General features: G+C 30.1%; 2 protein-coding genes across 2 annotated transcripts in view; both read right to left on the bottom strand.

Annotated features, from left to right (window-relative positions):
* Positions 1-527: 527 nt before the first annotated feature.
* Positions 528-11,305, bottom strand: LOC141290348 (glutathione S-transferase A-like). Its single transcript, XM_073822523.1, has 6 exons — positions 11,041-11,305; positions 10,835-10,900; positions 7,396-7,501; positions 5,471-5,589; positions 5,013-5,101; positions 528-1,161 (listed from the first exon to the last, which is right to left on the bottom strand). Exons 1-6 carry the CDS (start codon positions 11,206-11,208, stop codon positions 1,029-1,031), a joined length of 681 nt encoding a protein of 226 aa, XP_073678624.1. The 5' UTR covers positions 11,209-11,305; the 3' UTR covers positions 528-1,028.
* A 7,856-nt stretch (positions 11,306-19,161) lies between these two features.
* Positions 19,162-26,940, bottom strand: part of LOC141290339 (FH1/FH2 domain-containing protein 3-like) — a gene marked incomplete at its 5' end in the record, with an annotated part of 49,394 nt that continues 41,615 nt past the window's right edge. The window contains 4 exons of the mRNA XM_073822515.1: positions 19,162-19,254; positions 22,878-23,036; positions 26,216-26,257; positions 26,300-26,450. Coding sequence (XP_073678616.1) covers positions 19,175-19,254; positions 22,878-23,036; positions 26,216-26,257; positions 26,300-26,450 — 432 coding nt within the window. The remainder of the gene's footprint in view (positions 19,255-22,877; positions 23,037-26,215; positions 26,258-26,299; positions 26,451-26,940) is intronic.

Raw genomic sequence — 26,940 nt, 5'->3', positions numbered from 1 at the left:
TATAATAAAAAAGAACATGAATAAAATGAACAATTTTAAAAGTAAATAAAATAACATTTAAACTGAATGGCCAATCAAATTAAAGTAGGTTTTGAAAGCAAGCAAGGTAAGATGGAAATTTGCAGAATGCAAATCATTTAATATTAGTCAACTGTTTTACGCTAGAAATATTAAATGACCAATATATTTAGTAATGCAAACTACTTTTTTTTTTAATCAAAAGTGGTCATTTTGAGAGAGATATTAAAGACAAAGCACAATCACCCAGTCACCGTGGCTCAATTAAAAGGTTAATTTTTGCAAAAATATGACCGTGTGACTGCATTAAGTTGTTTCCTCAATAAATAAATACTTTGACATTAAATAATAATATAAGTTTAAACAAGTTCAGTCCATCAGAATATAATTTGATTCCGCTAATCTGAATATTTCCACACACACAAACAGATGTAGTTGATTTCTTTTCCGGCTCTAAAATATGACACCAATGTTTCAAGAGTTAAACACACAGAATAAGACACAAATGCTTATTTGATAACTGTTTTATTTGCTTATCTAGGTTTAAGTATGCTTTATTTTATTTTTTTAAGATTGACTGTTTTTTCCCAAGGCATTGTTAGATGGCAATATTTCCTGTCATTAGCATTAGCTATTAAACTATATCTATATCTGCCTGCTTTATATGTTTGAAAGTTATTAACAGATGAAAACAATTGTTAGAAATGCAGAAAAGTAATCAAATGTAATCAGTTATACTAAATAGTTACACTACTTGTAATCTGTAAGCTATTACATTTCCAAACCGTTCCAATACTGTTTGTTACTAATTCTGAAAAGCAAACATCACTGGAAAGTTAATGCGAAGGTTAGATCAAGAGGAAATTTCATTTTAAGGTAACATTTGCAGCTTTTTTGTAATGATTCTGCAATTGGGGTACACATTCCCCTGGTTGAGAAACACTGGTTTAACACAGTAAGTTGAACTTGAACGTGAAACTGAACACAGTGATTGGTGTTTGGGATGTTCTTCACAGGTTCTTGAGTGTGTCTTGACCCTCAGGCTTCTCCAGCCACTCCAGAGGCCAGCTGGCTTTGATACTGGGACGGTCCTTCAGCATCTCATAGTACTCCATCAGTCTGGGACAACGCTCTTTAGGACAGCTGAAACCAGATCAAACATTACATCAGCATTATCTGAACCTTCACCTGATAGACAGCAATCATTAACCCTCATAATGCAGATTAGCATTTTCGACATGTAATGGTGCTCCATACACACCGGGTCAAAAGTGACCCGAACAAGAAATGTGCTAGATCTCTAAAATAATAATTGTAAAAAATCTGAAAGTAAATAAGTAAATCAGTATATTTCTATAAAAAGTCTATTTCAAGGATATTTCTACAAAAAAATAAAAAAAAATAAAAAAAAATAAATAAATAAAATACCGGAACACTAAATATGCTATATCTCTAAAAATAATAATTGTAAAAAATCTGAAAGTAAATCTGAAAGTAAATAAGTAAATCAGTCTATTTCTATAAAAAGTCTATTTCAAGGATATTTCTACAAAAAAAAAATAAAAAAAATAAAAAAAATACCGGAACACTAAATATGCTATATCTCTAAAAAAAATAATAATTGTAAAAAATCTGAAGAAAAAAAAATGCATGTATTTTGAGGGTCTCAACGCATCTGCAAAGTTTAATTCAATTACTAAAAACTTTGCACTGTTTAGACTTTTTTTTTAAAGAATTTCTTCTGCAGAGTGGAGTAGATTACTTACAAATTGTAATCCATTACTGATTCCAGATTACAGGACAAAATTGTAGTCTGTAACGTAATCTGTTACAATACATATTTTAGGTAATATAATCAGATTACTTTTGGATTACTTTTAGATTACTTTTGACTTAACTTGTTTATCACGTTGATTTAAATAGGATTATCTTGTACCACAGTGATGTAGAAATGCAAAGGGTGCGAAAGTGTTCCATTCATTGCAATTTACAACATAAAGTGCATTAAATATTATATTACAAACTAATTTCCCAAACTAGGGTTCATAAAGGAACTGCAGGGGGGTTGTGAGTTTAATGAAAGGCTATTAAATCATAAAAATGTAAATATAAATAAATCAGTCTATTTCTATAAAAAGTCTATTTCAAGGATATTTCTACAAAAAAAAAAAATATATAAAAAATGACCCGAACACTAAATATGCTGTATCTCTAAAAATAATAATTGTAAAAAATCTGAAGAAAGAAATGCATGTATTTTGAGGGTCTCAACGCATCTGCAAAGTTTAATTCAATTACTAAAAACCTTGCATTGTTTCGATTTTTTTTATGCATCTCTTCTGCAAATCTGGGTAATTACTTACAAATTGTAATCCATTACTGATTCCAGATTACAGGACAAAATTGTAGTCAGGAACGTAATCTGTTACAATACATATTTTAGGTAATATAATCAGATTACTTTTGGATTACTTTTAGATTACTTTTGACTTAACTTGTTTATCACGTTGATTTAAATAGGATTATCTTGTACCATAATGATGTAGAAATGCAAAGGGTGCGAAAGTGTTCCATTCATTGCAATTTACAACATGAAGTGCATTAAATATTATATTACAAACTAATTTCCCAAACTAGGGTTCATAAAGGAACTGCAGGGGGGTTGTGAGTTTAATGAAAGGCTAATAATTAAATCATAAAAATGTAAATATAAATAAATCAGTCTATTTCTATAAAAAGTCTATTTCAAGGATATTTCTACAAAATAAAAATAAAAAATGACCCGAACACTAAATATGCTATATCTCTAAAAATAATAATTGTAAAAAATCTGAAGAAAGAAATGCATGTATTTTGAGGGTCTCAACGCATCTGCAAAGTTTAATTCAATTACTAAAAACTTTGCACTATTTCGATTTTTTTTTATGCATCTCTTCTGCAAATCTGGGTAATTACTTACAAATTGTAATCCATTACTGATTCCAGATTACAGGACAAAATTGTAGTCAGTAACGTAATCTGTTACAATACATATTTTAGGTAATATAATCAGATTACTTTTGGATTACTTTTAGATTACTTTTGACTTAACTTGTTTATCACGTTGATTTAAATAGGATTATCTTGTACCATAATGACGTAAAAAATGCTAAGAATAAGAAAATATGTTCCATTCATTGTAATTTAAAACATGAAGTGCATTAAACATTTTGTAAAGGAACTGCAGGGGTTTGTGAGTTTAATGAAAGGCTAACAATGAATGAAATCATAAAAATTAAAATTAAAATAAATCATTTTAAAACAAAGTCCAATTCAAGGGTATTTCTACACAAAAAAATTACCCAAACACAAAATACACTATGTCTCTAAAATAATAATTGTAAAAAATCTGAAGGAAAAAAAAGGTGTGTATTTTGAGGGTCTCAAAGCATCTGCAAAGTTTTGTTCACTTACTAAAAACTCTGCATTGTTAAGAATTTTTAATGCATCTCTTCTGCAGAGCTGGGTATATTACTTATATATTACAAATTGTAATCCATTACTGATTACAGATTACATGACAAAAATTGTAGTCAGTTATGTAATCTGTTACAATACACATTTTAGGTAATTACTAAATAACTTCTTATCAGCATGGTCTGAAGATGATTTGGTGAAAATCAGACTAAGAGTCTACGAGTTTTCCAAAGAAAAAGTAGGTTTTCAACATTAATCAAAATGTCGGACAGGAAGTCCAGGAAGCCGATTTGGCATAATTGGTATTAATGTTTTCGGCATGATGCAAGGAATATATTGAAATCACTTTCATATTTTTCATTTCAGGCAAATACTGAGTTTTGTAACGATACGTCAATGCATTCATAAAATATAGCATTTTTTTGACAAAATTCTAAATGGCTGACATCGGAAAATTTGGTATAGTTCATCTCATCATGACCCTTTTTTTTTGCGATTTCTGGCCAAACCATTCATTAGTTATAAGCTAAAAGAGCCATTTTTAATATCTCCTGACCACTAGGTGGCACTGGGCTGAAACACTGCAGGTAGCCTCAAGTCATGCTTGTTATCACACACACCAAGTTTGGTCTCAACACGTCTAACCACTGTGGAGATATAGCCTCACATCCAATTTTGCGTGCTTTTCGTAGAATTCGTTTGCGTGTTACTCAAGAACGGTTCGTCTAATCAACTTTAATTCCATAACTATTTGCCAGCATGGTCTGAAGCTGATCTGAGCCAATTTTGGTGAAAATCAGACAAACCGTCGAGGACAAGTTCCAAAAAGTAGGTTTTTCGAACAATTAAAAATGGAAAAAACTAAACCTTACTTTTTTTCAACATCTGGTGTTCATTCAAGAAGCCAAGGCTTCTGAGAAAAAAGATTCTGTGCCTTACGGTTTAAAAGTTATCAGCATATAATTTGTCAAATTTTGGACAAGTGGTGGCGCTAGAGAGTTTGAGTTAGAGACTCCAAATTTGCTATGGTTAATGTTGAGACTGTCTTCTATAAGTGTGCCAAATTACACAACTTTCCCGCAAGCGGTTCTATGGGTTGCCATGGACTTAAGAGCGGAGGAAACGGAAACGGAAGAAGAACGCCAATGGATACAATAGATGCCTATGCACCCTCTGTGCTTGGCCCCTAATAAAACATTTACTAAAAAGGATGAAATATTTTTATTTACATGCATGCCACGTGACCAATAATCAACATCAAAGAAACCGTGAACATGCAAATGTGACACTTAATTATTGAGATATTTATTTTCAAATCTCAGGGGTACTTAAAGTGAAGTATATGAGATTACGAGTGTTTTAGAATGTAATTTACTCTAATTACAAGAACTTAATTTTTGGAATCTGATTATGTAATCCAGATTACATGTAATCAGTTACTACCCAGCTCTGCTTTTCTGTCAAAACTGACCCGAATGCATTACAATTAAAATATGATATAATTGAAAAATTTATTCTATCCAGAGCAAAATACTCACTGAAGTCTTGGGAAATATGCGATGACGGGGAAACAAACCACATCGGCCATGGTGAAGTTCTTTCCGGCGAGGTACGAGCCTTTCCCCATCTGATGAACATCACTCAGCGTTAGTGAAGATTCATTATTATCCATACAAACACACTTAATCACTCAATCAACATGTGCATTCATAATCAGTTCAGCTTTCGTGATGTGATTCCTTTCAGAAAGAAACATAAATGACTTTATCAGTTGTGAGTTTGCAAAGGATTGTGAGGGGGATCTGCACTTCTGAGGAGACTTTTGGACCAAGACCAAACCAAAGGTTGAGTTCACCATCCTTTACTCTATTAAATTTACTGCATTAATTTTACTGATAAGACTTTAGGAGGCAGTTATTTGAGTTAAGTCATTTAGATGAAAAGAATAACTCAAGCAATCCGATTTTATGATCAATAAATATCAATAAAACCCAACCTTCTCCAGGTATCCCTCCCACAGTTTGAGCTCGGTGATTAAATTCTCTTTATTCCTCTTCAGAGCCGACTCAAGTCTTTCTTCTTCTGGAACATAATACCCATAGAAAGCCACGTCATCTGAACAAAACACAGTTTATATTTGATTATCAGGCTCATATAATCTGATAAGTGAGCGTATGAAGGAAAAACCGCTCAGTTTTATTTAGAGACTTAAAGTCATTTGCTGCAATGAGATCTTTATGACAGTGCATCAGATACTAATGTGGATGTAAATATCAGCAGTCACTCTATTATCTTCAATAATATGTTGTAGTAAGATGAGACTGAAATGATTAGAGCCAGACCGATTTATCAGCAGGCCAATATTAGTCATTTTCCAAACTATCGTCCTGCAAAAGCCCACATAAAAATAACTTATACCCCTGCGGGAAGATAGGCATCTACTTCATCTGTTGGCTGCATGAAACAAACCCTCCCTTTAATGTTAAGGCAAAGATGATCAGAGTAATAGTAACGAACTCTATCAGTGGAAGATTTATGAAAGCAATTTGTATTTTGCTGTTGTTGTTGTTATTAATCAGAACTTAACAGAATTTGTCTCCAGTCCTATTCAGAGTTATATTTATGAAGCTTACCAAGTCTTTTAAAACTGGTAACTTTGATTTGGTTGTTGTTGTTTTTGTTCAAAGGACTTTACGTTTCATATCTTAAGTTTGTATTTTTATACATTTTATTTATCAGAACTTTAATATATTTTGATGTTCCTCTGTTTTGTTCATTTCAGGCACATACTGAGTTTCGTAACGATCGTCGTCAATGCATTCATAAAATATAGCATTTTTTTTTTTTTGACAAAATTCTAAATGGCCAACGGCCAAAATGGCTGACATCGGAAAATTTGGTATAGTTCATCTCATCACGACCCTTTTTTTTTTGCGATTTCTGGCCAAACCATTCATTAGTTATAAGCTAAAAGAGCTATTTTTCATATCTCCTGACCACTAGGTGGCACTGGGCTGAAACACTGCAGGTAGCCTCAAGTCATGCTTGTTATCACACACACCAAGTTTGGTCTCAACACGTCGAACCACTGTGGAGATATAGCCTGACATGCAATTTTGCATGCTTTTCGTAGAATTCGTTTGCGTGTTACTCAAGAACGGTTCGACTAATCAACTTGAATTCCATAACTTTTTGCAAGCATGGTCTGAAGCTGATCTGAGCCAATTTTGGTGAAAATCAGACAAACCGTCGAGGACAAGCTACAAAAAGTAGGTTTTTCGAACAATTAAAAAACTAAACCTTACTTTTTTTCAAAATCTGGTGTTCATTCGACTCGGCATGAGCCAAGGATTCTGAGAAAAAAAGAATTTTGATTCTGTGCCTCACGGTTTAAAAGTTATTGGCATATAATTTGTCAAATTTTGGACAAGTGGTGGCATATTTATGAAGCTTACCAAGTCTTTTAAAACTGGTAACTTCGATTTGGTTGTTGCTTTTGTGTTTTTGTTCAAAGGACTTTACATTTCATATCTTAAGTTTGTATTTTTATACATTTTATTTATCAGAACTTTAATATATTTTGATGTTCCTCTGTTCTGTTGTGACAATAAAAGAAACAAGTTTCTTTTTAAAATGCATTATCATATTATGTTGGGAAGATCATTCCTCCACTGAGGAACTGTGAAAGTAAAGCTTCTGGAAACAAACGTTCCTCAAAAGACCCTGATGATCAGATTTGAGACTAAAACATGATTGATGGAGAATCAAGTAAAGCCAAGCTGCTTCAGTTCAATCTAAAGTGTTCATCTAGAAGTTATTCCTATGTTTACTTGAAAAAATCAGTCAAGATTTGACAGCAGAAAGACACATGAAGCACCAGGGTTTCAGGGTTAAAGTATGTTGACTGTTGAGGGCACTTACACATTTTCTGCTGCAGGTTTTCCGTCTCAAACATTCGCTGGTAGACGAGCGCTTGTTCAGCCGGGTCATCTGGGATCAGACGGGTGCCTTGAGACTTAAACGTGTTCTAGAAACCAAAAACACACCCGTCATTCATCAGTCTGGGTATAATTTTCATTTAATTTGACGCTCTTAGCTTTACTGAAAACAGTACAAAGTTATCCTAGTTTGACCGATAATACTTTTCCCTCCCATTATAGTCTGTTTGGCTGTTATTTTTGCAAGCTTGTAACTGACATGGAATGAAAAACAAAATGACAAAGGTAATTTAAGGTTGCAATTTAGAGTTTATATTAGGGATGTCCCGATCCGATCACGTGGTTTCAGACTCGATCGGAATCGGACGTTACCTCCTGATCAGGACTCGGATATATATACAGTACAGACCAAAAGTTTGGACACACCTTCCCATTCAAATGGTTTACTTAATATGAAATTATAACTGCAAGGGGTAATTTCCCTGCATATATTTTTGTCAGTTACGATTTATATCCTTTTATATTTGTTATAAAATGGGTAGCTTTAGGTTTGGGAGTAGGTTAAGGGGGCTAAAAATGTAAATCGCTTATTAATAAAATGATAAAAAGGCATTGATACGAATATTTAATGAAATGAAGGATACGTAAATATTTTACGTTTTTAGCAAAAAATACGTAGCTATTTGTACGTTTTAAACGTTGAAATACGTCTAAATTGTACGTTTTCGCATCAATAAAAACTTACAAAAATGTACATTTTGTGCATCTAAAAATATGTATAAATACCAACGTATAAACAATGAGACCAGGCTGGACCCTTTTACACTTTATATTAAGTAGACAGTTCCTGAGGAGTGACCATGTAAGTACACTGATATTACAAATTGATACTTTAATTCTAATTCAGTGTTCACAAATACATGAATACAAAAATTATATGTGACCTACTTAGTAGGGGTTGCACCGATTAATCGTCTAGTCGACTTTAATGCTCTGCCATGACGCTTTAAGCTTGACGTCGACTAGTAATAGTGCTTAAAAAGTCTGAAAGTCCTGGAGTTTCATTGTACAGTATCTGCACGAATGTTTATTGAATGATTACTTAAAACAAGTTACAAAAGTAAATATGATTTCAGGGGGATTTGACACGCCTAACAAAAGAGAACAGGATGTTAATCAGGAAGTTTTCGTTTACGGATCAAAAGAAGAATGTCCAGCATACAAAAAACACACACTTCAGTGGTAAGAAGTTATTGTATGGCAAGCCGTTTTAGCCTAAAATATACTATGTGCTACTCATCGTAATTGCATTTTTACTAGTTACAATTTCAATAAGAGAGCTCTCTAATTCAATTCTTACTAGTAACAATTCCAACTAAAGAGCTCTACAAAGTATTTTTTACTAGTCATATGTCTCCATTGACTTCTATTCGTTTTTAATTAAAGAGCTCTACAACAGATTTTTTACTAGTAACAATTACAATAAGAAAGCTCTCTAAATCAATTTTTACAAGTAATAATTCCAATTAAAGAGCTATCTAATTCAGTTTTTACTAGTAACAATTCTGATTGGAGAGATTGATTTTAATCCTCTTCAGAGCCGATTCAAGTCTTTCTCCTTCAGGAACATACCACTCATAGAAAGCCACGTCATCTGAACAAACGCACCTCTTTAAGTTTTGAAACCAGCGGAGACGGCAGCACAGAATAAAGTCGCAAATTCCAGCTTCCTGCGTTTCTACCGCTGCTTTAGAAGACGAAATATAATCCAGTGTGACGGCAATGTTGTCATATCGCAAGACAGCATCTATATTACAAACTGTATCGCTGTTATTGTTATTTTTAGCGTTGGCATAACAACGCAACGGCATTGCCATAGAAACCAACGCACATTACGTGAAACGAAAGAATGCTTATGGACATATAAATCGGATTTGAACAGTTGTGATACGACTTATGGACAGTAAAGCCTCGTTCAGACTGTCAGCCCAAATTCGATTTGAATAACTGACTGTCCACACAGTCAACAGTTCAGATCCGATTTGTGTGTCCATAAGCGCTCTTGCGTTAAACAGAATGTGCGTTGGTTTCTATGGCAATGCCGTTGCGTTGTTATGCCAACGCTAAAAACAACAATAACAGCGATACAGTTTGTAATATAGATGCTGTCTTGCGATATGACAATGTTGCCGTCACACTGGATTATATTTCGTCTTCTAAAGCAGCGGTAGAAATACAGGAAGCTGGAATGTGCGACTTTACTCTGTGCTGCCGTCTCCACTGGTTTCAAGACTCAAATAGGTGCGTATACTAGCTGTATATTGTCTTTTCCCACTTGATTGCAGAAACAAGCTTGTGTTGTTGCAAACTGCAAAAGACATTTGTTAAGTTTTCCACAAAAACGTCTGACTTGTTTACGTTTTTCGTGGCATGAAAACGTGAAAAAGCAGAAAACCGATTTGAATAGGATTCCAAACCACATACGAATGTAGCTCAAAACGGATTTGACCACATCGGATTTCATGTAGTTCGTTGCTGTTCAGACTGCCTAAATATGATCGGATTTCAATCGGATTTGGGCTGACGGTCTGAACGAGGTATATTTTAGGCTAAAACGGCTTGCCATATGAATGTACGGATATCCTACTGATATTAAGTCTTAAAACTAACGTTCCATTTAAGCAATAAGGTACGAGAGGCTGTGCTGTATCGTGAATAAATCACGGCTGAAGGGCGTTGTTAGGCACGACGCGAAGCGGAGTTATTCAATGCTTTTATAAAATGGTTACCACACAATAAAAATATTAATATCAAAAAAAAATATATATATATATATATATAAATAAAAAAAAAAAAAAAAAAATATATATATATATATATATATATATATATATATATTAGGTTGTACGTTTTCATAAAGTAAAATCATTAACTGCCTTCCGCTGTAAAAAGTAGTCCCTAACTGCTAAAGCTTTGTTTACGTTGCTAAGGGTGGTTGCTAAGGGGGTTCAATGATACACAGAACCTTAAGTGAAGCGGTCGTAGCAGTGCTGTATCGTGAATAAAACATAGCTGCTGACCAATCAGAATTGAGGAATGGAACTAACCGTTTTATAATTGCGTTTAAAAAACTTTTCTGGCTAATCAAAAACAAACCAGAAAATAACACTCCGGGAACATTCTAGAAACTAAAAAGTAATGTTCTGAGGATTTTTTTTAAGCTGGGAATGACCTTTTTATTTATTTAATCTAGCGAGTTGATTGCGTGTTTTTGCTGATCATCGTATTTTCTGATTTATAATAACTATAACAAGTCTGGATTGTGTGCGTTTAACGGGACACCGATTTATAATGTGAAGCAACTCTGGTTTATAAATATCTGAATCACGTAACGACACGCCCCTCGTGTGTTTTAACGTTACCTCCAGATACAGACAAGCCCCGAACGACTCGTTCAGGACGATATCTCCGTGCTTAAAAGTTGGAACCTGCAAATAAAAAGTAAAAAAATGTGCAATATTAATACAAAAGTTTGGCAATTAGCTGCATACATACAGTAGCACCAGCTCAATGCAATCATAAGAACTCATAAACCATAAACAGAAGTCTGTAGTGCACTTGAACGCACCTGAACTCTGGGATTGAGAGCTTTCACTTCTTCACACTTGTGTTCGTTCTTATCAAACGACAAATGTTTGTGTTTATATCCCTGCAGCAGCTTCTCCTCCAGCGCGATCATGACTCTCCAACACGGCGGAGAACCGGAGGCCCAGTACAGCATTATATTCTGCGCCATGACCGATAATATCGCGTTTAATTTGCGAAATAAAACAGTTACGGAGAGCACTGAGCAGAACAGACCGCAGATTGAACTGCGTCACGCTGAATCTGGCAAACGCCTACAAGCGCGTTCACGTAAGAGGGCGGGGTTTTGCCGTGGACAAATGGAACTGCGGCTTCCGTTTTAGTGTTGAACTCAATGAAGAAATATAATAATAATAATAATAATAATAATATTAACAAGTATAAATAAGTAAAACAAATAATAATAATAAACAATAATTCAATGCTAAAAAAACAACAATTATAAATAAAATAAAATAAAATGAACTAAAAATAATAAAATAAACACAGAACAATACATTTAAAGGAAAACAAATAAAAATAATTAAGTAGAAACAAATAAAATGAAATAATTAATTCTAAATACAAATAAACACAATAGAAAAAAATAAAGAACTAAAAAATGAATGAAAATAAATAATTTAAAATAAAATAAAGAAATACACAGAACAATAAAAAAGGAAAATAAATAATAAATGAAATAAATAATGAAATATAATAAATAATTATAAATAAAAATAAACACAATGAAAAGAATAAAAATGTAAAAAAGCAATAAAAAACGAATATATGAAAAATACAAAATAAAAATAACAAGAACTATACAATAAAATGAACTAAAAATAATAAAATGACATGAACAGAAAAATTAATTAAAAAGGGAAATAAACAAATAAAATGAAATATAATTCATTCTAAATACAAATACACAATACAATAAAAAGATTACATTAAAAAAGTCAATAAAAATGAATATAATAAATAACAAAACAAATAGAAACAAATAGAAACCAAATAGACAAAAACAAGAACAATAAAAATAGCAAGATACAAAATGCGTAAAATAAAAGATAAAAATTGAAAAAATATATAAAATAAAAGAATAAAATAAATGAAAAAAGAAAAAGATAATTAAAAATAATATTGATAAACAAACAAATAAAAATATAAATGCATACGCAGATGAATCACATACACCAAACAAATAAAATTAAATACAATAAAATTAAAATTGAATGAGAAATAAAAATACACAAAAGTATAAATATGTAAACAAAACAAACAGACAAATAAAAATAAATAAATAAATAACAAGAACAATAAAATAAAATTGACTAAAAAAATTACAAAATACAAAAATAAGTTAAAATAGAAAAATAGTAAAAAATGAAAGAATAAAATAAATAAAATAGCAAAACAACAACAACAATAATAATAATAATAATAATAAATCAATTAAAATAAAAATATAAATGTTTAAAAAAGATCAAATACACACAAAAATACGATACAATAAAAGTTAATTGTAATAGGAAATAAAAATAAACTAAAAAGAATAAATTAAGAAAAATATAAAAAATGACAAATAAACAAAAAAAGAATGAAAATAAATAATAATTTAAAATAAAATAAATACAAAACAACAATACATACAAAATGGAAATAAATAATAATAATTAAACAGAAACAAATGAATTACAATTAATAAATAATTATAAATAAAAATCAACACTAATAAAAATAATAAAAAAGGGGAAAAAACAAATAGGGAAACAACTAAAAATTAAACAAAATACAAAAATAACAATAATAAAATGAACAAATAAAAATAAAATGAGAAATAAAATAAACAAAAAAGAATAAGATAAAAATAGAGATAAAAATAAGATAAAAATTCAATTCAAATAATAAATTGACAAAATAAAAAATGAAAATAAATAACAATTTAAAATAAAATAAATACACTAAACAATAAATAAAAAGGAAAATAATTAAAATACTTAAATAGAAATGAATAAAATTAAATATAAGTAATACATGTAAATAAACAACCAATAAAAAGAATAAAAATCAAAAGAAAACAGTCAATAGAAATTTATATAATTAGTAAAAAAAATAAAAAAAAAATAATAAAAATAAAAAACATGTAAACAAATACAAAATAAATGAAAATAACAAGAACAATAAATTAAAATAAAATTAATTAAAAATAAAAATAACAAAATATAAAATAAATGCATAAAATAAAACAAAAATAAAAAAATAATTAAAAATAACAGTAATAAAAATCAAACAAATAAAAATAAAAATATAAATGCACAAATGATAAATAAAATACACAAAAAATGACAAATATGAGAAATAAAAATAAATAAAAAAGAATTAGATAAAAAATAGAGATAAAAAAGTAAGATAAACAAATGAAAACAATAAAATGACAAAATAAAAAATTAATCATTTAAAATAAAATAAATACACAGAACAATAAATAAAAAAGGAAAATAAATAAAATAATTGAAAAGAAACAAATAAAAGTAAATAAAAATAAACACAACCAATAAAAATAATTAAAATGAGAAGAAAACTGTCAAAAATAAATAAAAAAATTAAACAATCAATAAAAAACTAAAATAAACATAATACAGACAACTACAAAATAAATGAAAATAACAAGAACAATAAATAAAAATAAAAATAATTAAAAATAACAAAATACAAAATAAATGCGTAAAATAAAACAAACATTTTAAAAAGAATAAAAATAAAAAAAATAAAAAATAAAAAAATCGAAACGCACAAAATGATAAATAAAATACACAAAAATGTGAGAAATAAAAATAAACAAAAAAGAATAAGATAAAAAATAAGATTAAATGACAAAATAAAAATACTGAAAATAAATAATTAAAAAATAAAATAAATATACAAAACAATAAATAAAAAAGTAAAAAATTAAATATTAAATTAAATATATATATTATATATATATATATATATTATATAAATTAAATATAAGTAATACATGCAAATAAAAATAAACAACCATTAAAAATAATATAAAATGAGAAAAATGTGTCAAAATTAATAAATAAATAAATTAATTAATAGAATCAATTAAAAAAAATAAAATTAATACAGACAACTAAATAACTCAAATAAATAAATCTTAACTTACTATATAAATAACTTACTAAATAAATCAAAATAACAAGAACAATAAAAATAATTAAAAATAACAAAATACAAAATAAATGCATAAAATAAAACAAACAAATAAAAAAACAAAAGAAAAATATAATTATAAATAAGAACAATAAATTAAAATTAAATCAAAAGTAACAATATACAAAATAAATGTGTAAAATAAAACAAAAACGTAAAAAAGAATAAAAGGAAAAAATAATTAAAAACGACAACAACAATAATAAATACATTTTAAATGATTTTAAAAGATAAATAAAAACAAAAAAATGAGAAAAAATGAGAAAAGAACAAACATGTTCATGTTTATATGAATTCATCTAGAGTTCATTTATTACTTTACTTATATCAAAAACACACAGATCCAATCACACACAGCCAGCTGATTTATTTGAGAAAGGGTTTTATTGCAGGGTGTGACACATGCAGATCAAAGTGAAAAATGTAACAATACAAGGCTTTCGGTTCTGCAAAATGAGTTGAGATGTGCTCAACGACAGATGTTTCAGCAGATGTAAAAACAGACGATCATGCAGGTTCTGTGTCTCTGAAAGAAAAGGCAAATAAAACCATACACAAGTCTCTTTTCAAACACTGTAAACTAAACTAGACTTGACTGCAGCTGGCGAGAGAAACGCTGTGCGGGGCGTTTATGGCTTCGGTTGTCTTTCTTAAATTAACATGTACAGGAAAAAAAAAAACTATCAAGACACCAAATCTACAGAAATTACAAAAGGACACAAGAGCGCATTAACATTTACAGTCTCGGTCATCGTCAAAAATACTTTGTACATTTAGAATAAGTTTTGGAGACAGAATGTGTCTGATGTAGTTCATACAAATCTTTAGTCTTGTTTTTCTATATAATAATAATAATAATAGATGTTAAGGTGCAACATGATAGTTCTCATGACAGAATGAACCCACACAAAACTCACAAACAGAAAGTAAATTATTACGTATATTGTATCCTGGCAGTCTCTGGGTTTCTGTAAAACATCTCAGAAACATGAAAAAGTGAATTACAGTCCATTGGTTTGTTTTTCTAGCTTCTTCTGTGTCAAAAGGCACATTGAAATCTGCTATTAAACACTCAAAACCAGCATTATACACACTGCTGTTCAAAAGTTTGTGATCAGATCAAGATTTTTAATGTTTTTAAAGTTCATTCTATTTGATAAAAAATACAGAAATATTATTGCAATTCAAAATAACAGTTTTCTATTTTAATATATTTTAAAATCTAATTTATTCATGTGACGCAAAGCTGATTTTTCAGCATCATTACTCCAGTCTTAAGTGTCACATGATCCTTCAGAAATCATTTTAATATACTGATTTATTACTTTTATTTTCAATTTTGGAAACAGTTGTGCTGCTTAATATTTTTTGGAATCTGTGATACTTTTTCCAGGATTCTCTGATGAATAAAAAATTAAAAAGAACAGAATTTATTTAAAAAAAATTTTTTTTTAACAATATAAGGTTGATTTTTTTTAAAGCAAAAAATAACAATTTACTGACCCCAAACTTTTGATGTTATTTTTAACTTTTATTCTTTCGAGAATCCTGAAAAGGCATATTAGAATGATTTCTGAAGGATCTGTGACACTGAAGACTGCAGTAATGATGCTGAAAATTCAGCTTTGATCACAGAAATAAATTACATTTGAAAGTATATTAAAATAGAAAACCAATATTTTAAATTGCAATAATACATCATATTTTTTCTGTATTTTTAATCAAATAAATGAAGCCTTGATGAGCAGAAAAGATTTCTCTTAAAAAGATTTAAAACATCTTACATCAGTATTTGTCATTTAACCCTCATAATGCATTCAAAATCTGATACTATTTACATATTCTGGGCCTGTTTGAATCCAAAGAATTATTATTTTATAAAACATCTCATCAATGAATGAATGTGGGGGAAAAACTGCATTCAGCCCTTAATTATTAATAAAAAAATTTTTGAAATTCTTTGAAATTTCAAATCACACATGAGCAAGACCACAAAACTATGATGCAAAATATGTAGATATTTTTATCAATAATGCCGAGAAATTTCATTTGAAAATATCTTTGTATGAAATTTCTAAGAACATATCATCTGAGAATCAGTATTAACTCCATTGGAATGAATGGAATTTGAATTAATAATTCATTATTGTTCAAAAACAGTTTAAATGTAACGTAAGTATTACTCAAAAGTTATCACTCAAAATAAAATTATCTTACTTCCATAAACGTTCACTTTCAGATTAAATATGGTCAGTTTTTACTGCAGTGGTTCATTAATAGACACACATATTCATTTAGGGCCCTAATGAATTTTTTTTTTTTCAATTTTAATTTTCTGGACGTCTTTTTAATTGTTAAGTAAAATTGTATTAATCAAAAAAAGCATGTTTAATTAATTAAAAAAATTAAACATACACAATTTAACATCAATTTATTAAAGATTTAACAAAACTTACATGTTTAGGGCCCTATAAAATTATATTGAATTTTTTTGTTTTATTGTTACCAAATTCTGGTTTTAGCACATTTAATTATTTGAATGCATAAAAACAACTTTTATTTATTCTTACCACAGCTTGTGATATTTCTTTCCTCAGAAATTCTGTATTTTGTATTTAGATTTTTCTGGTTATCAAATGAAGGCATAAAAATGACGAAAATTAAACATTTTTTTTGGCAAGTAATGGGGATTTACAATTAAAATAGTTCATTTTAACAGTACATTTTAATGGTAAATTAATAGTAATTAATTTTAATAGTAAATTCTTCATTTGATTTAATTTGATGAAATACTTTTGATTAATTCTTACAAACTTTGACAAATTCTGTGCATTCCGCATTAAACAGTAAATTCCACAAAAGTTTTGTCAAAAGTTTTGATACTAATGTTACTCCATATATATTTCACAGAAAGTACTTTTGACACCAATGATACTCCATACAATCCCGGGTCAAAAATGACATGAACGTGAAACGTTATATGTCTGAAAAAATTCCTGGAAATACAGATACAAAATAAAATTAATTAAAAATAAAAATAACAAAATTCAAAATAAAGGTGTAAAAAAAAAAAAAAAAAAAAAAGAAGAAAATCATTAAAAATGAAGAAGAAAAAATAATTAAACATTATAAAGTTTTTGCGACTTAATATTTAGTTACTAGTCCATTTTGATCAATTCTTCCAAACTTTTTCAAATTTTGTGACTGGATTCTGCATCGCAGAAATCATAGGACCCTATTCATGTTCATCAAGAAAATTCAGTTCAAAAGTGTGTGAGAAATGGAGAAAAGGCTAAATATATTTTAGAAAAGTTTTGATACTAATGTAACTCCATAGATATTTTCCAGAAAGTAATTTTGACACTAATGGTACTCCATACAAACCCGGGTCAAAAATGACCCAAACGTGAAATGCTATATCTCTGAAAAACATACCTGGAAATACAAAATAAATGAAAATACTGAACAATAAATTAAAATAAAATTAATATGAAATAAAATCAACAAAATATAAAATAAATGTGTAAAATAAACCATAAAAAAGAATAAAATAAATAAAAAAGAAGAAGAAAAAATCATTTAAAATAATAAAGTTTTGGGGCTTAATACTTACAGATACTAGTCCGCATCACGATTTGATTTAATTTGATGACACACCTTTCATTAATTCTCTAAAATATCTCTGAAAAACAAAACCTGGAAATACAGATACAAAATAAACGATAAATTAAATATATCAATTGAAAATAAAAATAACAAAATAAATCCGTAAAATAAAACATAAAAATGAAAAAAAGGAGAAAGGAAAAAAAAAAATTAAAAATAATAAAGTTTTTGTTTGTATATAAATATTTTGTGAATATTTACAGTTACTAATTATGTCTAATTATTTAAATGCATAAAAACAACTTTTATTTATTCTTACAACAGCCTTGTGAGTTTTTCTCTCAGAAATTCTGTATTGTGTATTTACATTTTTCTGGTTATCAAATGAAGGCTAAATATATGTTACAAAAGTTTTGACACTAATGTAACTCCATAGACATTTTACAGAAAGTACTTTTGACACTAATAGTACTCCATACAAACTCGGGTCAAAAATGACCCGAACGTGAAACGCAATATCTCTGAAAAAATACCTGGAAAAAAACGGGAATTTTTTTTATTATGTTTGTTTTGAGGGTCTTTAGGTACCTGCAAAGTTTCGTTCCTTTACTAAAAACTACACATTGTTTAGAAATGGTAACAGATCTGAATGCGTTACGAGGGTTAAACAGTAATATAGCATAAAATATAAAACTACAGTTTGATGAAAAAGTCAGTGAGTCTGTGTGTCTCAAAGGTGTTTTACTGTCTGAAAACCACATCTAGATTTGTAGGGTTTAAAAAATAAACATTTAACGTCTTATATAAAGTTGTACCTTCATATTGTGCATTTAGCAATAAATAATCCGAGGTTTCAGACCACAGTTAGTTTCGCTGATCTGACGGATGCAAACATAAAGTGAATCAAGTGACTGGACATCTAAAGCCACATTTCACCCTTCCTCTGTGTTTTAAAGTTTCAAATAGAAATAATTGTCAAAGGAAGCGACGGTCAAGCCCTGAGTTAGCATTCAGTCGTGTTAAAAACATCTTTTGTTTAACTAAACACGCTTTTGTAAAGGGATTGTACATCATCACACTGGCAGCCTGTGATTGGCTGGTGTGGCGGGTATGTAATGAGAGGGCGTGGCTTAGGATTAAACACACACACAAAGGAGGCGGAGCTTTGCTGTATATGAGGAGTGAAAACATTCTGCAGGCATTACATTATGAAAACGTGTTTTTTACTGTGGTATCTTAGCGATTCTGTTGTCCTGAGATGAGTTCTGCTGAAGGCAAGCGTGTCAGTGTGGTCCGGGCGGGACGTCCCGTTACACCGGCATCTCTGACATGTCCAATCCCAGCGCTTCAGCTTCTTCTGCGGTCAGACCGCCCTTCAGAGTCCTCCTCACTGACACACAATCTTAGCATTAGTCTCTGTTTCACTCAAACACAATAACAACTGTATTATATTTGATAGATGAAAGTCTCTAAATGATGAACAAGATCAAAAATCATAATCTACTCTATGCTTTCTGTCATCTGATTGTTATTATAGTTTTCTAGTGTAACCGTTCTGTCAAATTTTTACAGATGTTATCAAGTAAATGTAAGAATAACTTATAAAGAACAATGAATGTTGGCTCTTTGGCAAATTGCTTTGCTCCTCTATTGTGAACTGCTAAATGCATAAATGTGAATCTGTTAAATTAAAATCATGTTTTATTTTTTGTAAAATCATTGATTTAAAACTTAACATTTTGACATTTTCTTTGGATTTTTTTTTTCAAACAATATATTTTAATTATTTATTTATTTCAAGATTTGTATTAATTTTATTAAGTGTTAATTAACTTTAACATTATTTTATTTTCATGGTGTTTTTATTTTTATTTTTATTTAACATGTTTATTTTCATCAACTTTTATATTGTAACATCTCAAGATGAACACTAAATAATTTGAAAACAAAAAACAATTAAATAAAACACTGAAATTTAAATCCATTTTCAAAATTAAAATTAATAATGTTGAAATCAAAACAAAGTACCTAGTAAACATTTATAATGTCATAAAAATAAAGTATTAAAATAATAGAATAATCAGAATAAAACACTTCAAATATAATTTTATGTTATTAAGTGTTTTTTTTAGATTGTTTTAATTTTATGACATTTATATTGTTAGAATCAAACTGTTAAATCGAAATCATGTTTTATTTCTTGTCAAATTATTGATTTAGATTTTTTTTCAAACAATTCATTTATTTTAATTATTTATTTTAAGATTTGTATTAATTTTATTAAGTGATATTTAAACATTATTTTATTTTTATGGTGTTATGTGTTTTTATTTTTTTTATTTAACATGTTTATTTTCATTAGTTTTTATATTGTTAGTAGCATCTCAAGATGAACACTTAATAAATATACTAAAATACACTAAAATAAAAATAAAAATTATATTATTAATGTTGAAATAAAAAGAAATAATCAAAACAAAGTACCTAGTAAGCATTTATAATGTCATAAAAATGAAATGATTAAAATAATAGAATAATCAGAATAAAACACTTAAAATTAAAGTGTTTTTTTTATTTTAGATTGTTTTAATTTTATGACTTTTTATATTAGAAACAAACTGTTAAATTAAAATCAGGTTTCTTTTGTCAAATTATTGATTTAAAACTAAACAGTTTGACGTTTTATTATTTTTTTTTTTAAACGATTCATTTATTTTAATTAATTATTTATTTTAAGATTTGTATTAATTGTATTAAATGTTAATTAAGTTTAATATTATCGTAATATTATGGTGTTAAGTTTTTTTTTCAGTTCAACATGTTTATTTTCATCAATTAAAAATGTTTTATTTTGATTTATTTTCCAAATAATTCAATAATTCATTTATTTTAATTAATTATTTATTTGTATTACTTTTACTAATTGTTGATTAATTTTAACATTATTTTATTTTTATGGTGTTATGTGTTTTATTTATTTGTTTGTTTAATATTTATTTTCATCAACTTTTACATTGTTAGCATTATTTTAGGATGGACACTAAATAATCTGAAAAAAAAAAATTTAATTTAATAATTTAAATAAATCACAAAAATGTAAATTAAAATGAATAATATTAAAATTTAAACAATCAAAACAAAGTACCTAGTAAACATTTATAATACCATAAAAGTAAATAATTAAAATAAATACATTATTTAAAAATAAAAGTTATGATTTTTTATTTATTTATTTATTTTATTTTTTACCACTATTTTTTTTATTTTTTTATTTTATGTTTACACAAATGATGCATTTTCTTAGTTTTTATTTAACATGTTTGTGGTTTTATTTTAATTTTTTATGTTTACAGTTTTATGGTTTTATAAAAATACTTTGTATACTTTTTATATCATTAGTAATATTTCCAGACAAACACTTACTGGCCTAAAGCAGCTTGGTTTTACTATTATCCAGACATTTCTTTGTTCATCTCTCAATCATCATTGGATTGCATTGCAATTATATATTTAGATGAATTCAATCTCATCTTACTAAGACATATTATTAAATCATATCATGAAAATACAGTAATGGAGATGAACAGTATATTGGATCCGTGTGGCTCTTAAAACGGCAAACAAATAATACTCCTTCTGCCGTCTCTGTGCTTAATATTAACAAAACGTAAAAATACAAAGAGGAAAATCACTCACTGCTCTGGAATGAAGGACGTTTATAACGGTTACCACACAATAAAAATATTAAAATCAAAAATATATATTAATTTATATATATATTGAGTTGTACATTTTCATAAAGTAAAATCATTAACTGCCTTCCGCTGTAAAAAGTAGTCCCTAACTGCTGCAGCTGTGTTTACGTTGCTAAGGGTGGTTGCTAAGGGGGTTCAATGATACACAAAACCGTTGAGTGAAGCGGTCATAGCAGTGCTGTATCATGAATACCACACAGCTGCTGACCAATCAGAGTTGAGGAATGGAACTAACCGTTTTATAATAAGAAACAAAGCATGTTTAACTATTACAGTGAAGACGCTGTTTTATGGTACATTCAAATAATTACATTCAGTTTCTGTCGCATTGTTAGACTACTTTAGACTTTTTTCTGCCGTTTTGCTATATTTAAATTAATCACTAATATAAAGTTTTGGACCCTGTCATAATGGTGTTAAATAATCGTGATTACAATATTGACTGAAATAATCGTGATTATGTTCTTTGCCAAAATCATAAGCCCTAGTTTAATGTTCATTATTCCATGGAATGTCTGGATACTGGATTCTGATTGGCTGGCAGGTGTGCAGTAAAACCGTTTAATGCACAGGTAGTTCCAAGTCAGTTTAATCACCGTTCTATATTAATGCGCTGCTTTAATTGATGCACGCAAAAGCACAGAGAGAGAGAGAGAGAGAGAGAGAGAGAGGTCGGAGATCGCATTGTGCTGCGCACATACATAAACTTCTTGTCAGCGTTTGCCTGCGATCCTTATTAAAATAGCATAGATACTAGATCGCTACATTATATTCCTCAGCAACGGGGTGGTAAAACTGCTGTTTTTGAATGAATTGTTTGTAGAGAGAGACTGTCATCTCTCTTGCCTTCACACTCTCTCTTGGTCGATCGATAATCTACTGAAACAAATGCTATATTTCATTCAAATAAATGTGATTTTACCGGACTATTTAATCTCTGAGTTTGATTTGAAGCGGCCAGAATGCTAGAGCTGCGTGTCATAACTGACGAAAATAACCGTCTTTTTTATCCATTCAGTCAAATTTTGCGCTGCAAATATCAATCCTAGTTTTAATTTGTCTATAACCATGGAATAAGCGGGATAATCAACGGTTTGCCGTGCGTTAAAGGATTTAAAATGCACTTCGCATCGGGCGGTTATTAGCCTCCACGTCGTGCATTTAAAATCCTTTAACGCACGGCAAACCGTTGATTATCCCTTACGTAAACCGTTTCATTTCTGAAAAAGAGACAAAGAGGATCAAGACACAATCATACGTGATTTGCGGTTTGCACGTGAGCGTCGTCGTTCGCGGGGTTGCGTTCGTTCTCTGGGACTCTGAGTGGCCGATCGTACGATTCTCTCCATGATTTCGTCGGCACCGTCGTCCGTCGCACACTGGGGTTCTTCGTTGGCTGCGGCCCATGCGCTGCGCCCTACAGAGAGACATGAGGATGTTAGACTGATTCACCTGAGTGTGTTTCTACTAGGGGTGGCACGAGATCTCGCAATATTCGACGTGTCCCGCAAGATCTGACCGGTCTCGCGAGAACGTGACGATATCAGGGCAAAACATTTTGAAGTGTTTACATTAGAGCTGCATGACTAATCGTCAAATCGTAAAATATCACGTTACTGCTGCTGTTTCAGAAAGAGCAACACAAACAGTCTTTTTAACCACATAATCATCATTATTTCTTTGTTACAGACATTTACATAACATGAGTACTGGGATAAAAGCTTATAGTTTGGGTATAAACACTCATTGTCTACAGTAGCGATCAAAATGTATGTATATGTGACCCTGGGCCACAAAGCCAGTCTTGAGTAGCACTGGTTTAGTTGTAGCAATAGACAAAAATACACTGTATGGGTTAAAATTATTTTTTTTTTTTATGGCAAAAATCATTAGGATGTTAAGTAAAGATCATGTTCCATGAATTTCCAACCGTAAATATATCAAAACGTAATTTTTGATTAGTAATGTGCATTGCTAAGAACTTCATGTAGATAACTTTAAAGGCGATTTTCTCAGTATTTTGGGGTTTTTTTGCACCCTCGGATTCCAGATTTTTAAATACTTGTATCTTGGCCAAATATTGTCCTATTCTAACAAACCATACATTAATGGAAAGCTTATTTATTCATATGTGACCCTGGACCACAAAACCAGTCTTAAGTCGCTGGGGTATATTTGTAGCAATAGCCAAAAATAAATTGCATGGGTCAAAATTTTTGATTTTTCTTTTATGCCAAAAATCATTAGGAAATTAAGTAAAGTTCATGTTCCATGAAGATTTTTTGTAAAATTCCTACTGTAAACATATCAAAATGTAATTTTTGATTTGCAATATGCATTGTTAAGAACCTAATTTGGACAACTTTAAAGGTGATTTTCTCAGTCTTTTTGATTTTTTTGCATCCTCAGATTTCTGATTTCAAATAGATGTATCTCAGTCAAATATTGTCCTATCCTAACAAACCATACATCAATAGAAAGCTTATTTATTGAGCTTCCATATGATGTATAAATCTCAGTTTTGTCAAATTTAACCTTATGACTGGTTTTGTGGTCCAGGGTCACATATGTATTGTAACGCTTATCCTCTTCTGCCAGGAGGTGGCGACAACTGCACGTTTAAAAAAAGTATTTGTCATTGAATTATACATTCAAGAGATTCCAATAGTAAACAAGTCTTTACTAATTGAGACACTGGCTCCTTCATTTTTTTATTTTGTTCAAATTTGGACTTAAGCAATGAACTTTCTGTCAGAACCACTAGTCAATTATGTTTGTTTAGATTTCTAATCTTTTTTTTCTTCAGAATCATGATCTCCAATTTATAAAAGAAAATGTTTTTTCAATTTATCCAGAAGCATGCAGCATTAGTTTACATGTTTATTACTGCATATACAAGTGCTGGTCATATAATTAGAATATCTTCCAAAAGTTGATTTATTTCACTAATTCCATTCAAGACGTGAAACTTGTATAATGTTTACATTCATTCCACACAGACTGATAGGGGTGAGCGGGGCACAAACTAACGCGGGGTTAATTGTAACACACCTGGTTCAAATATTTCCACACACGCTAGCATAACCAAATTTACGGTGTTTACTAGTTGCCATAGCAACACTATGCAGAGAAAAAAGATCGCCAAAATTCAAAAGCATTTTGATGATATCGCCGAATATTTATTTTACCATAGTAAAAGTACATTTCTGAAGTAAACTTTTCATTTCTGTTTTTAGTATTCATTTAAAGTTAGACAAAACTGCCATTATTTTAATCTCCAATTTGTTATTTATCAGTTTAGATAGTTTATTAATGCTTGACAAACCAGCAGAAGACACTAACCTGCTTTAAACTCCAGTGGCGCAGATGGGGAACGTTGTAACACTGTGTGACAATATGCCCCGCTGTTATTAAACTATGCTATTCTATGACATAAGCGATGCAATTTACACTATTTACTTCTAAGGATTTTGATAAGAAACCACAAGAAACAGGTGAATAAAGGCTGACAATCAATGTTTAATGTTCAGAAGTTATTATTTCAAGTAATGTAAAGCATTTTGGCTGGTTTATGTGTGTGGTGTTTTATGAGAGCTGTGTGTGGAAGGAGGAGAGTGTTTTTCTGAATGTCTAAATGTGTTTCATCTATCTGTCCACATTGTTTTGCACTACTGTACAGCTGTGTGTTGCGATCAGGGCCGTTCAAAGCATCGTTGCGATGTGTTCATTGTCAAACTCCAAAATTAGACCATTTTTATTTTAAAAAAAAAATCATTACTTCATTTGAAAAAGTTAACACATGTATTTTACTGACAAAATATTTTAGTTTGTTGTGTATATTTTTTTTTATTCGATCAGATCATTTTAAGCTGTCATTTGGTCGTGTTACAATGTGCCCCTCAGATGTTACAATGTACCCCACCTACGGGGCATGTTGTCACGTTTCGCTTCCTTTCTTTTGAGGTAAATAACGAAAAACGTATACACTGTAAATATGAAACAAAGCGATATATTTGTACTAGACAAGTGTGAAAATAAAGTGGAAAAAAATTGTACTCTGAACCCCAAGTGGATTTACATAAACGCGAAATTCAAAAAGTGTTAGGTTGTGCCCCGCTCTCCCCTATATTTCAAGTGTTTATTTCTTTTAATTTTGATGATTATAACTGACAACCAATGAAAACCCCAAGTATCTCAGAAAATTAGAATATTGTGAAAAGGTTCAGTACTGAAGACACCTGGTGCCACACTCCAATCAGTTAATTAACTCAAAACACCAGCAAACGCCTTTAAATGGTCTCTCAGTCTAGTTCTGTAGGCTACACAATCATGGGGAAGACTGCTGATGTGACAGTTGTCCAAAAGATGACCATTGACTCCTTGCACAAGGAGGACAAGACACAAAAGGTCATTGCAAAAGAGGCTGGCTCTGTGTCTAAGCACATTAATAGAGAGGCGAAGGGAAGGAAAAGATGTGGTAGAAAAAAAGTGTACAAGCAATAGGGATAACCGCACCCTGGAGAGAATTGAGAAACAAAATTGTCTCGTCACACCCCTAGTTTCTACATATGAACACTGATTGCATGTGTGTGTGACCTCTGCTGGCGCGTGTGCGAAGGCGCGTCCTCAGGACCGTCACTCCAGCGCTGGCACTGTCGCTGTCGGCCCTCTGCAGGCTGCTCTTCAGCACGGCCTTCATCTGCTCATGTTCAGCTGAGTCCTCAGCGTGACACAAACCCTGTGGCTCCGTCTGCTGGCCAACTGGAGGAACAGCACTACTAACACTGCTACTGCCAGCGCCACCGCTGCTGCTCACACACACACGACCCGCCTGCACACACAAACACACACTGATTATACAGGAACATATTTACAGCTGCCTGGACTTTAAAGAAATGAGAATCTTACTTTTACTAAAGTTACTTTCCCCCCTCATTTATTGATTAAAAGCTCTCCTGTCCCCATGTTGAGAGAAATCATGTGACTTTAGTTCTAGATTAAATGTGAACATGCATTAATTCATCTCACTCACTAAAAAAAATACAGTGTTCTTCAAAATGAATAAAAACACTGAAATGCAAACCTGCAACTAAATATGTTAAATAATACAAATATCCTTTATAGATTTAATCCCATTTTATTAACTGATGTCTTTGCTGCCGACCTTCGATGATCCAATTCAACCATACTAATAAACAAAAATTACTCAAGATAATCTAACATTTGTTTTCCTTTTTTTATTGCTGAAGATTGATGTTTTTGTTCTTCTGCGGTCTACTGTACAGACGGAGATTTACTTTTCTCTAAGTCTGAGGCTTTTG

Source organism: Garra rufa, chromosome 17, assembly GCF_049309525.1.
Source record: "Garra rufa chromosome 17, GarRuf1.0, whole genome shotgun sequence".
NCBI lineage: Eukaryota > Metazoa > Chordata > Actinopteri > Cypriniformes > Cyprinidae > Garra > Garra rufa.
Note: the sequence above shows the minus strand (reverse complement) of the source record. Positions and strands in the feature narration are given on the sequence as shown.

What these genes read in the sequence shown, in the direction of transcription:
- LOC141290348 (XM_073822523.1), bottom strand. Translation starts at nt 11,208, where the DNA reads ATGGCGCAGAATATAATGCTGTACTGGGCCTCCGGTTCTCCGCCGTGT. An exon ending in GGGCTTGTCTGTATCTGGAG is followed by an intron (nt 7,502 to 10,834) that starts GTAACGTTAAAA and finishes TTTGGTTTCTAG; the next exon opens with AACACGTTTAAGTCTCAAGG. An exon ending in AAACCTGCAGCAGAAAATGT is followed by an intron (nt 5,590 to 7,395) that starts GTAAGTGCCCTC and finishes TGTTTTGTTCAG; the next exon opens with ATGACGTGGCTTTCTATGGG.